This window comes from Anabrus simplex, chromosome 1 (assembly GCF_040414725.1).
Source record: "Anabrus simplex isolate iqAnaSimp1 chromosome 1, ASM4041472v1, whole genome shotgun sequence".
Lineage (NCBI taxonomy): Eukaryota > Metazoa > Arthropoda > Insecta > Orthoptera > Tettigoniidae > Anabrus > Anabrus simplex.
In genome coordinates, this window is record NC_090265.1 from 878,492,606 (window position 1) to 878,505,215 (window position 12,610).

General features: G+C 36.5%; 1 protein-coding gene across 2 annotated transcripts in view; it reads right to left on the reverse strand.

Moving 5' to 3' along the window:
• Nucleotides 1-12,610, reverse strand: part of LOC136857675 (golgin subfamily A member 4) — a 443,088-nt gene that overhangs the window by 189,494 nt on the left and 240,984 nt on the right. For both annotated transcript variants that reach the window (XM_067136518.2, XM_067136517.2), the window contains 2 exons: nt 10,503-10,655; nt 9,264-9,419 (listed from right to left, as the gene is read on the reverse strand). In XM_067136518.2, the coding sequence (XP_066992619.2) occupies nt 9,264-9,419; nt 10,503-10,655 (309 nt within the window). The remainder of the gene's footprint in view (nt 1-9,263; nt 9,420-10,502; nt 10,656-12,610) is intronic.

A 12,610-nucleotide genomic window follows, 5' to 3' on the forward strand; every position in this document is an offset into this window, starting at 1 on the left:
TAATATTCACAGTCCTGTCCACTGGCATTTCAAAGTAGACTGGCGTCAGATCTGCAATGCCAATTTGGGAAAGCAAATATGCATTTTCCTTCTGCAACCGAAGTATGTGACGCTGAAACGACAATAACTTCTCATCGTAGGCACCAGGAAGACGCTATGAAATTGAGGTATGCTTTCGCACGCTCAACCCTTTTCTTTTATAAAAATTACAAACCCATCCTCGCCTTGCCTTAAACCCTTTCAATGCAAGTTCCTTTGCGATCTCTAATGCCTTTAGCTGACACATTTCAGTAAACACACCATATCCCAATTTCCGCCTTTCTGTCACATATTTATAAGTTTTCTTTCTTTTTTTTTTTCTTTTTTCAATTTCTGGAAACTGTACATTCAGTCCACAAAAAGCTCTACGATCACCACTACATGTTAATAGAACATTTTTCTTCTTTCTCCAATCGCGAATACACGACTCGTCAATATCGTATTTCCTACCGGCAGCACGATTTCCAATAATTTTGGTTTCCCGAACTACTTTTAGTTTTTCACTCCCAGTAAAAGATCGCAAAGGCTTTATGGAATTCATGTTGATACTCCGAGAACGTGTGTGAGACTGACGCCAAGCGTATACTGAGAGCAGAGAGAGCATTGTTTGTAGGATGCTAAATGGTTTATTTTGTCACCTATTCAATACATATACATTTTTACATTTAGGAATTTTTTATTAATTCCACTTGAGACATGTTTCGCCCTTTATTGAGGGCATCATCAGTCAAATCACCTCCTCAAGGCAAAAATCAGGTACCTGATTAGTATTTAACATGCACACATTAATATACATTACAATGGGAAAATTAAGTATGAGAAACACTTGTACAATGGTGATAGTTGACAATATAAGTTTATAGACTAAGTAGGCGGCACCAATGTGTAAAATTACTGGGTACTTTTAGCAGAGCTAGCAGTGGTGCTCTGAAGAATAATTGACGCGCTCATAGGAAATTATAACGTTTTTACAAATTATTTACATTATAACAGTCAGGGGAGAAAGGGTATAGTGCTCGGCGTCAATGTTTGTAACAAAAATTACTGTCATGGTTGGTAACTATACAGTAAATTTACATTATCCAATTGAACATTTGAGAATTTACAGTTAATATACATAGTTACAAGAGAGCCGCTTGGTGAGCAAGGATATAACAATGTCTCACACCAAGTGCGTCCCGTTGTTTTAATCGTTGGAAGACGATTGCAGCATTGACATATCAGAAATATGCAGAGTGGTTTAATCTTATTTTATAATCACAGGGGGCAGGGAAAATATTCCGTAGCCAAATGAGGTTCTATGGGCCTCAAACTGAAAGTTATCTGGTTGAAGTCGGTCTGGGTTCGGTACAGTGAACTTGATCAGCGTGGACGGAGACTCATTGGGTGTCACTGAGTAAACGGTGCATTTGAATGGCAACAATGATGGCAGTTATTTGTAGGTAATTGTATTATTGGGAATATGTTGTGGGTTGAATCTTTCGCTTTTACTTTAGTTAACTCCTTGTAGCTTGGAATGTTATGTGAAAACATCGGTGTGAGATGCCAGTGAGACTTAAAATGATATTACGTAAATGAAAGTATGAAGGACCTCAGGACGAAGTTACTGTTTTTGTTGCTGGTCTGGTGAAATAGAAAGGAGTTGCTTATGCTATGAAGTGCAGTGGAGAGATTAGAATGTATAACTACAGAGTCAGAGCGGTGTAGCTGGGATGAGGCATCTTCTCATTCTGTCTGCGAAGAGGAGCCGTAATGGCACGCCATGTTCATGCCGGTGTGCGCTGGATTCTAGCGTGTTATTGGAAGTTGTGTTGTATGAAGTGGAAGTTATCTGTAATCGGTATTAATTGGTGTGTAGGAAAAGATCACGGTAAGCAATGAAGAGTAAATATTATGTTACATACTTGATGTGTTGCTGAGAGGCTATTTGTTGGTGAGTGTTGGTTGACTATGAAGGAGGCCCATTCAGTAATACGCACGTGTGGTTGGCAATGGCGGCGGAAGGGGGTGGGGGGCTTTGGGAGGGAGGAGCATGGGCGGAGTTCATGCGCAGAGGTGAGCTGACGGAATGGAGGAAGGTAGAGTGGAGGGGTGAGCTTGTAATGTGTTTGGAGTGTTGATTGATAAGGTGTTGGTTTGTAAAAGAGGGGGGGGGATGTATGGACTCGAAAATTACGTGGATAGTATTGATGTCTTTTTATTAATGCGGTTGAATGTTATTTGCTTGTGTTGGGTGTTGTTGTGTTTTAGATGGTCAAGTGATTTTTATTTCTCGTATTGTACCGATGGGGTCGTGGTGGAGGGGGAAGTGCTTGGGTGGGAGGAGGTATGGGCTTGCTGTCATTGTGTGTGGGGGAATGGGTGGTAATGGGGGAGGTGGGGGGTAACTGTCGACATGCTGGGTGAGTGAGTTAATGTGGTATTAAAGAGTTTAGAAAAGTTGTTACCTTGAAAATTTATTTTTTGGAGTAAGGTGGGAATTTGTTCATAAAATATCTATTATCTCGTTGATGTTATTGTCTTTATTGAAGTGTTGGTCTAGAAAGATGTATAGGTTCTCAACTCTTTTTAGGATTTTTAAGTCTTGTTCTATTGTGGTGAAGTGGTGGCCAGAGTCCCTCATGTGGGTGCTCAATGCGGAAAATTTATTACGTTTTTGGGCACTGTAGTGTTCTAAATAAAGGGTTTGGAAGCTTCGGCCAGTTTGTCCGATGTACAAGAAATTGCATTGTGAACAGGTGAGTCTGTAAATACCTGAGCCTGTGTAGCGATTTTTTCTTGGGTTGACAGAGTTCTGGTTGCAAAATATGTTCTGGTTCGTGTTCTGCGTTTTGAAAGCAATGTTGACATCATGCTTTTTTAGGGGGTTGGCTATCTGGTGGATGACTGGATTTGTGTATGTGAAAGTTGCGTATTTGGGTTTATTGGGTTTTATTGGGGAAAGCTGGGTTGTTAATTTTATTTTACTTTGTTGATGATCTTGTTGATCATGTTGGTGTTGAAGCCATTGAATTTGGCAATTTCTTTTATGTAATCAAGTTCTTTTTTTAGATTGTTATGTGAAAGGGGAATTTTTAAAGCTCTGTATATTAAACTGTAGTAAGAGGCTTGTTTATGAGAGTTGGGGTGTAAAGAATTACTCTTTATTGTTAGCGGGGTGAAGGAGGGCTTTCTGTGTATCTGAAACTCAAAAGCGTTGTCCATTCGTGTGATGTTAATGTCTAAAAAATTAATAGAGCTGTTGTTCTCATCTTCCTTTGTGAATTTTATATTGTTGTCTAAAGTATTTAGGAATGTGAGGATGTTGTCACTGCTATTGCACTGTTTATCGACGATGACTAATGGTTGGCATAGATATCAAGGATAATTTAATAAAAAACCACCTATTCAATACTTTCCACGTTTAATGTGGTTATTATCTACATGATTTTATGTAGACTTATTTAGGTCAGGTACATGTTTCACCCATTATTTTGGGCATCTTCAGCCTGTAAACAACCTTTAGGTCAAGGTTTGGGACCTTTTTAACCAATATAAACATACCAATATATACACTATATACAATATATACATTATATACAATAAATATAAACATTAATGAACTCTTAAGATGGGTAACATAAGTTAATCAGTTAAGTTTTTGTTCCTAATCTAACTAATATGAAAAATGTCCAAAACTAAAATGGATCTTCTTTTTGGTAAAGAGGGTTACATATCGGGGTTTATGTGATCCCTATATCATATTAAGTTCTTGACGTACCGCGTCTGGTGACAGGATGTGTCGTCAACAGTAAGTGGAGATTTGAACTGATTGTTGCTTGTAGGTTGGTCAAGATTGAAAATATAAATTTAAATGTGTTTTAACTTGGCAGTTCTATTCTGGTTAACTTAAAATGTTCAAAAATAAAAATAAAATGAGATGGATCTTTTTCCATAAGTCTTGAGAAGGGGTGATATTAAAACTGGGGCTAATTTGACCCACGATTTTCATTTTCATGTTCTTGATGTAACTAATATTTAAATGTGTTGTCATGCACAAGTGGAGATTTAAAAAACCGATTGTTGTAGGTAGACTGGTCAAGAACGTTGTGAATGAAACTGTTAGCGTCTTGACTTTGGGTCTCATGTAACGTCAAGGAATTGACAAGAGTACAATAATAAGCTGTTTCATAGTTTTAGGCTGCTGCTTAATTGAGAAGGAACATCCCAGACACTTGATACAGTCTTGTGTGAATATTGTTCCCGTTGATGTGTTGCTTGGTCTTTGGGAGGGATCTTAAGAATATCTGTGATGAAGTAGAAAAGTAATATTGAATTAAAAATTTAGAGCACGCGTTGTGATAAAATGTAATAAATTAATACCTCTTAACTGTAAATTGACTTACTTGTTCAATTAATACTAGATGGACCTGTCTGTTCCAACAGCGCCTGTCTTATCAACATTTCTACTCCTGGTGTTGTACTGGTGCGGTAATGGAGGGGCGGTGCATGGAGGGAGAGTGGGGGTAGGCTGGTCTATGGGCGTGTGTGCTGTTGCTGGAGGGGAGTTTCTAGAAGCAATATGGGCGGGTTTAACTTTTGGCATGGTGGATGAAGCATTTGAGTGTGGAGATTTAAATAATTGAGGGATTTTGTTTTGATCTGAATTCACGATATTAATTAATCTAGGTGTTAATTCATACAAAGGATTTTTAATTTCATTGACGTCGTTGAGATTTTTATTTTTATTGTAGGTTTGGTCTAGAAAGATGTGTAGATTTTCCAGTTCATTCATTAATTTCCCTTTACCTATGCTTCTAATGATGGTAAGATCTTTCTCTATGGATGTAAAGTGATGGCCCGTTTCTCTCATATGTTGGCTCATCGCTGAGTACTTATTGTGTTTTTGAGCGTTATAATGTTCCAGATATCTCGTGTTAAAGCTCCGGCCGGTCTGTCCGATATAAGAAAAATCACATTGTGTACATGTTAGTTTATATATGCCGGACCTTGAATAATGGTTGCTATTGTGATTGACCTTGTTGAGGTTAAAAAATATGTTTCGATTGGTGTTAACTGTCCTGAAGGCTATATTGATATTGTGCTTCTTTAAAGTATTGGATCTGATGGACGGCTGGGTTGTTATATGTAAATGTGGCGAAACTAGTTTTTTTAGGTTTTTCTGGGACGAGGTTAGTGGACAATTTAATTTTGATTTTATTAATCAAACGGTTGACCATATCTATTTTAAACCCGTTGAGTTGAGCAAGATTCCTTATGTACTTCAGTTCAATTTTTAAATTGTTGGGAGAAAGAGGAATTTTTAAAGCTCTATAAATTAAATTATAGAAAGAGGCTTGTTTTTGGGACTTGGGGTGTAGGGATGAATTCATAATAGTTAAGGGAGAGTGTGTAGGTTTCCTGTATATTCGAAAATCGAAGGTATTATGTTCGCGTGTAACAGTTAAGTCCAAAAAGTTTAATGAGTTCCTAACCTCATCCTCTTTAGTAAACTTAACATTGGGGTCAATTTTGTTTAGGGACTCCAAGATCTCGTCACTATTAGTGACATTTTTGTCGAAAATTATGAAAGTATCGTCTACAAATCTCAGCCATAAACATACGCTTTTTATTTGTGTTATAATTTTTGTGTGTTCTATTGTGTCCATATAAATGTCTGCTAAGATGCCAGAAAGAGGGTCGCCCATCGCTAAGCCTGTTTGTTGGTAAAACTTTCCATTGAAAGAGAAAAAGTTGTTGCTTAAGACAAAATTTAATATCTTCATGAATTCTTCAATTTCCATCTTACTAAGGCCGCTGTGTTTATTGATATTATCACTGATGATTCTTACAGTTTCTTTGGTAGGGATGTTTAGGTACATATTTACGACGTCATAGGAGCACATTGAGTGATTGGGTTGCAGCTTGAACTTGTTTAAAATTTCGCAAAAAGTGAATGAATTTTTTAAAGGATGTTTATTATTGAATACGTAATGTTTTTTTAGGAAGCCGTGAATGAATTTTGATACTTTTTAGGTGGGGCTGTTTCTACAGTTTATGATAGGGCGTATTGGAATGTCCTTCTTATGAATCTTTGGTAAGGCTCTGGCTGTCGGAATACTAGGGTTCGTGTTAAAAAGTTTTTGTTGTTCTTGTTCATTGAAAAGAAAGTTAGAACTTCTTATTAGAGTTTTTAGATTTCGCTGAATTCTCGTGGTTGGATCTTTGTTGACTATTGTGTATATTTTGTCCTTAAAAAAGTCCTCTGTTTTTTGAATGTATGTGTTTTGATCTAGGAGAACTGTGGATCCTCCTTTGTCCGCTTTTGTGACAATAATGTTGTTGTCTATTTTCTTTTTTACGTTCTGGATCAATTTTTTGTGGTCGAAATTTGAATTTGCGTTTATTTGTTACTTGTAAGATGACTAATGTGTCGTCAACATAGCGGAGCCAAAGATGAATACCATTAATGGAATTTATTATTTTACTGTGTTCTAAGTTGTCCATGTAGATGTTCGCTAGAATTCCTGAAATAGGGCTCGCATAGCTAAGCCCTTTTGGTGGTATATCTTGTTGTTGAACGTGAAGTAATTATTGTTCAATACAAAGGTTAATACTTTAATAAACTCTTCAATTTCTATTTTGCTTAGTCTACTGTGTTTGGAGAGGTTGTTTCGTATGATGCTGATGGTTTCAAGAACTGGGATGTTCGGATACATGTTAGTGATGTCAAAGGAACATAGAATGTGGTTTGGTAACAGTGTAAATTTATTTCAGGTTTGACATAGGTCAACTGAGTTCTTAATGGGGTTTTTGTTGTTGAATTTGTAGTGTTTTTTGAGAAAGTAGTGTAGAAATCTTGAAGTTTTGTATGTTGGACTGCCTCTACTGTTGATACTTGGTCGGATGGGAATGTCTTTTTTGTGGGTTTTGGGTAAGGATTTGGCTGTGGGTAAAGTTGGATTCATGTTGATTAGTTTAAAGATTTCATGGTCATTTAGGAGGAAAGTTGAATTTTTGAGAAGGGTTTTTAAATTGCGTTGTACTTTTTGTATAGGGTCTTTGTTGATGATGGTGTAGGTTGTGTCGGAAAAGAATTCTTCAGTTTTTTTGATGTAGTCCTGTTTGTTCATGAGTACAGTTGTGTTACCTTTGCCAGCTTTTATTACTATAACGTTATTGGTATTTATTTTGGTCTTTAAAGCATGGATTTGTTTTGAAAGGGTAGTATTTTTGCTGGTTTTTAACTCATTAACTAGGGAGGGCAGTTTCTTTTTTATTTTGTGTCTGACGTCATTTTGTTTTTCTGTGGTGATCTGTTTACTAATGTTGGATTCTACTTCTGCAATAGTGGTGGTTAGGTCATCGATCGTATTGGCCAATTATGTTTTAAGCCTCTGTTTAGGAGGTTCATTTCATTGTCAGAGAAGGTGGTATCGGACAAATTAATGGTAGTAGGGGTGTTGTTTGAAATAATGGATGTAGCGTTACTGTTCTTATTGTGGTTTAATGTGCTTGGTTTAGTTCCTTTCAGATGGGCTAGTTTGAGGTTTAATGTTTCTTGTTTCTTTTCTAGTACATTAGTTAATTTATTGTCGGTATGTCTTAGGAAAGAGTGCCATTCAAGTGGGGATAAGTGCTGTGCAAGGGTTAAATGTGTTCGATACAGCTGTAAATTTAAGAATGATTTTTTCCTGTATAGTTGTTTAATCTCGTCTTTCAACCAGATGTTATTAACTTTGTTTTGGGTGATAGTTGAATTTTGAGATGGAAAGTTTTTCCTTTGTAGTGGTTTCAAGAATTTAGGTACTAAATTTGGCTTAACACGTTCTTTAAGGAAATTAATATCTTCGGAAATTTTGCCGAATTTTACCTTGAGGTTTAGGTATTTGTTGGTTTTTACTGTAGCCTGGTTGGCTTTGGCGTTGCAAGTGATGAAAATCATTGTTAATCCGTATTGAAGATACTGAATGTAGGATGCTAAATGGTTTATTTCGTCACCTATTCAATACATATACATTTTTACATTTAGGAATTTATTATTAATTCCACTTGAGACATGTTTCGCCCTTCATTGAGGGCATCATCAGACAAATCACCTCCTCAAGGCAAAAATCAGGTACCTGATTAGTATTTAACATGCACACATTAATATACATTACAATGGGAAAATTAAGTACGAGAAACACTTGTACAATGGTGATAGTAGACAATATAAGTTTATAGACTAAGTAGTCGGCACCAATGCATAAAATTACTGGGTACTTTTAGCAGAGTTAGCAGTGGTGCTCTGAAGAATAATTGACGCACTCATAGGAAATTATAACATTTTTACAAATTATTTACATTATAACAGTCAAGGGAGAAAGGGTATAGTGCTAGCATTGTTGCCAAGCTGCGCCGGCGGTGATGCCCGATTTACATGCATTCGGTAAGATAAATTTTCCAAAATTTTAAATAAGACCCGCACCCAAGTTTGGAAGCGATATTTTTGAAAAAACAGTGCGGGTGGTATTCAAGATTATACGGTATGTCGATAAACTAAATTTCAGGTAATTTGGGATATACAGTAGAAGTCTGCTATAGCGAGTACGGCATATAACGAGAACCCCGTTATAACGTCAGTTTTTTTATGTCCCTTCAAAATCCCTGTATTAAACTGTGTATTATCCTTCAGTTACAGCGAGAGCCTTATCACTGACGCATCCGTTACTACGAGCGATTTTACCAATATTTATGCACCCAGCCATTATATTGCATGCGATCGATCATGAAACAGCTGAAATACATGAAATGCAAGAAGAAAGTATAGAACAATCAACGAACAGTACAGCCTGAAATTCAACACCACGAAACGAAAGCTCATTGCTCTTGCAAGATGTCTAAAGCTTTAGCCTTGCACCGAGAACATGAAGGGAGGGCAAAATGATTGACTCAGTTGTGATTATATGACACTCAGCAGACAGATCAGTACTACTTGTAGTGTAAAACATTGCTAGCAAGTTAGAATTTATTAAAATATTTTTCTCATTTCTTAGAACACTCTCAGACCAAGAAGTTCGCAATGCAAGGTTTTACTGTACATTCAAAATAGAAAACTAGGAACTGCATCAAGACAGGAAGCAGATCAACATTTCACAATAAAGGAACGATTCATATTACAAAACTATAGGAGAGGGGATTATAACCAGTCATTTAGGGGCAAAAAGTATTGATTCTGTATAGCAGAAAAACACAAAACTTACTGTATAATTTTTACTGGAAGATGAAACAGCACTATTCATCTCTTGAACTTGCAATTTCTGTTGCAGTTCATCAATTTCAGCATTCTTCTCAGCCAAAAGTGTTTCGAACAGCACAGGAATGGAGACGGACTCAAGAGGATGAGAAGACTGTGTTGACTACAAACATAAAAGAAACATGAGTCTCATTTAGGGCACAATTTTACTGACATAAAATTGTTTATACATTCTAGGAATACATAAATGGAAATGATAACTCGAAGATGAGATCTTCAACAAAGAAGCTTTTGAGATTTGAAACAGAAAATTCATTAACTATTATCTCACCTAACTCAAATTTTATTGATAAGAGAATTCATACATTAGTGACATACAATTAACATTGTAAGGTAGATGTTATAGGCTTTAAAGCTAAATCCTAGCGCTGGGGGATGCTTCAAGATGTTCCACACCAAATTCAACTACTAAGGTAAGATAACGTTATATTTTCCAAAAGAATAGAGTTTTCTAAACATGTATGTGAACATTTTATTGAAATCCGTAAAATAGTACAAAAGTTGTGTTGTTTTAAATAAAGCTTTGCACGAATCTGAGAAACTTTAAATATCACACTCAGAACTCCTCCTGCAGCACAGTGACGATTGGGCATTTAAATCCACCACACTGAGGGTTTAACCAAAACATTTAATGAAAGGAAAACGTATATCACTCCTTGTTGTTGTATCTGGTGTTATGGCTATGAAATGGCATACTAGGGCCCATGATGTAAATAGTTTGAAAAAACCTATGAAAATACATCAATAATGGATTGTACACAAATACATTTTGTTATGGTGATTTTCTCTTTCATCACTTGATTCAATGAACACAATGTGCATGAATAACAAAAGAGAGCAAGTATACATGAAATAATGGCACCTAATGCCTGAAGCTATTAATGTGTAGTGTCTTAAATTATATGTTTAGCCAGTTTTTTCTACATGTCACACTAATAAGTATTAGCTCCACTTTCAAACAATCATCTATTAACTTTATTTCCTCTTAATATAAGAACAGATATTGTTTAATTCTTTTTTCTTTTTTTTTTCCCACTGTAAAACCAACTGCAAACAAACCTTGAGTTTATGTCATCATCAATCTCCAGTCATAAGCTACAGGTCTACAGTTTCACTTGCATTCTTAGAACCAATAGCACAATTAGTCATCAATATTTTGAAGGAAATAATTTATGTAGGATCTTACCTTCTGCTTTTCATACAGGTCTTTCAACTTGTGGCACTGTTGTTGCAACTGCTGGACGACTTCATGTTCTTTAGCTACTTTAGTGCTCCACTCTGCCTCCTGAGCCACCAATGCATCTTTGATTCGTTGGATAGTACTATTAAGTTTCTTAATCTGAAAAGAAAAAAATTATTTATTTGAATGGATAAAGCATGCCAAAATTCTACAAACTTGGAAAATAAAAGTTTTGAGGGTCAATGTCCTAAAATTCCATTTTCAGTGGGGGGAAACACCTCTGAAGTTTAGAAGTGAAAAAATCCAGGCATTCTGAATCCAGTTGTTCAAAGACGGTTACCATGAGTTTCACATTTTCATCGTTAGAGATAGAGCTACTTGACAAAAAGGACAAGCTTTAGAAGTTTGCGATGGCATTTTCATGCCGACCAAATCTAGGTTTCAATTCACAGAGCATCTTACAGCAGCGAGGTTATTAGCAGTGGATGAAATAAACAATTATAATAGAGAATTCCCTGCCAGGGTCTCAGTGAAATGGTTAAGAAATATCCATTCTTTGGAAGAAAGTAAATTGAAAAGTGAACTTGAACTGTGCTATGCAATAACTGAAGATGAGAACAGTTTCTGCGCGATATCTTTCTTTGTTCAAAGCTGTCAGTGGAGAGATGGCATGGAATGACATTAATTGACAAATAAGTTGGTTTTTTTCCTACTTGCTTTACGTCGCACCGACACAGATAGGTCTTATGGTGACAATGGGACAAGGAAGGGCCTAGGAATGGGAAGGAAGCGGCCGTGGCTTTAATTAAGGTACAGCCCCAGCATTTGCCTGGTGTGAAAATGGGAAACCACGAAAAACCATTTTCAGGGCTGCCGATAGTGGGGTTCAAACCTACCATCTCCCGAATACTGGATACTGGCCGCACTTAAGCGACTGCAGCTATCGAGCTCGGTGACAAATAAGTAGGAAATATGCAGACAAAGTTGGAATTCAGGAGGACAAATGGTAAATATCTGTTTATAAGAAGAGGAGTTAGGGATTGGAATATTTTACTAAGGGAGATGTCCATAAATTTCCAAATTCTTTGCAATCATTTAAGAAAAGACTAGGTAAACAATATTTTTTGCTATTTGTTTTATGTCGCACCGACACAGATAGGTCTTATGGCGACAATGGGATAGGAAAGGCCTAGGAATGGGAAGGAAGCGGCCATGGCCTTAATTCAGGTACAGCCCCAGCATTTGCCAGTGTGAAAATGGGAAACCACGGAAAACCATCTTCCGTGCTGCCGACAGTGGGGTTCAAACCCACTATCTCCTGGGTGCAAGCTCACAGCTGCATGCTCCTAACTGCAGGGCCAACTCGCCCAGTAGGTAAACTATAGGGAATCTGACACCTAGGCAACTGGCCTAAATGCAGATCAGTGGTGATTGATTTATTCTTGATGGTCATTGTCATTACAGATGATGAATTGTGTGATTACTTTTAAAAGTAAAACTTCAAAAGTTGTTGATAACCATCCAATGTGGACATGAGAAACAGAGAGGTGTTTCTCCATGATGAAAAGAATTAAAACATTTCATAAGAAATACTATGAGAGAAGAAAGACTGACGGCATTGGGTATGTCATCTTGCGAAGAGGCCTTTGTTAATGCATATTTCAACTTTTAGAAATCAAAAATAGGAAAATTTTAAATTCTTGGATTTCATCAAATATATTGCGCCAAGGTATCGGTGAAAAAAAAAGGACAAGATGAAAGGCATACACATCTACCGTTATAATGCAAATTGACCATTAAATTTAAAATCTTAAACTAAGAAAACATAAAATGATTACAAGAAAATGTACCTAATCATTCGCATTTATAACACATACATACAAATAATAACATTTAAACAGATAAGTCACCTTTTTAATTAACCATTTTTATACAAATAATTGTTCTGCACCATTACTTATCATTCGTACTTCAACTATCTACAACTTACCAAATGGAGAAAAATATACAAATGTGGGCAACAATCAAAGACTGCTGTGTTTACCGGTTTAGAACTGAACTTACAGCTAACTTTGCCCTCTTCAAAAAATGCACTGCCATACTGCTGTTCATAA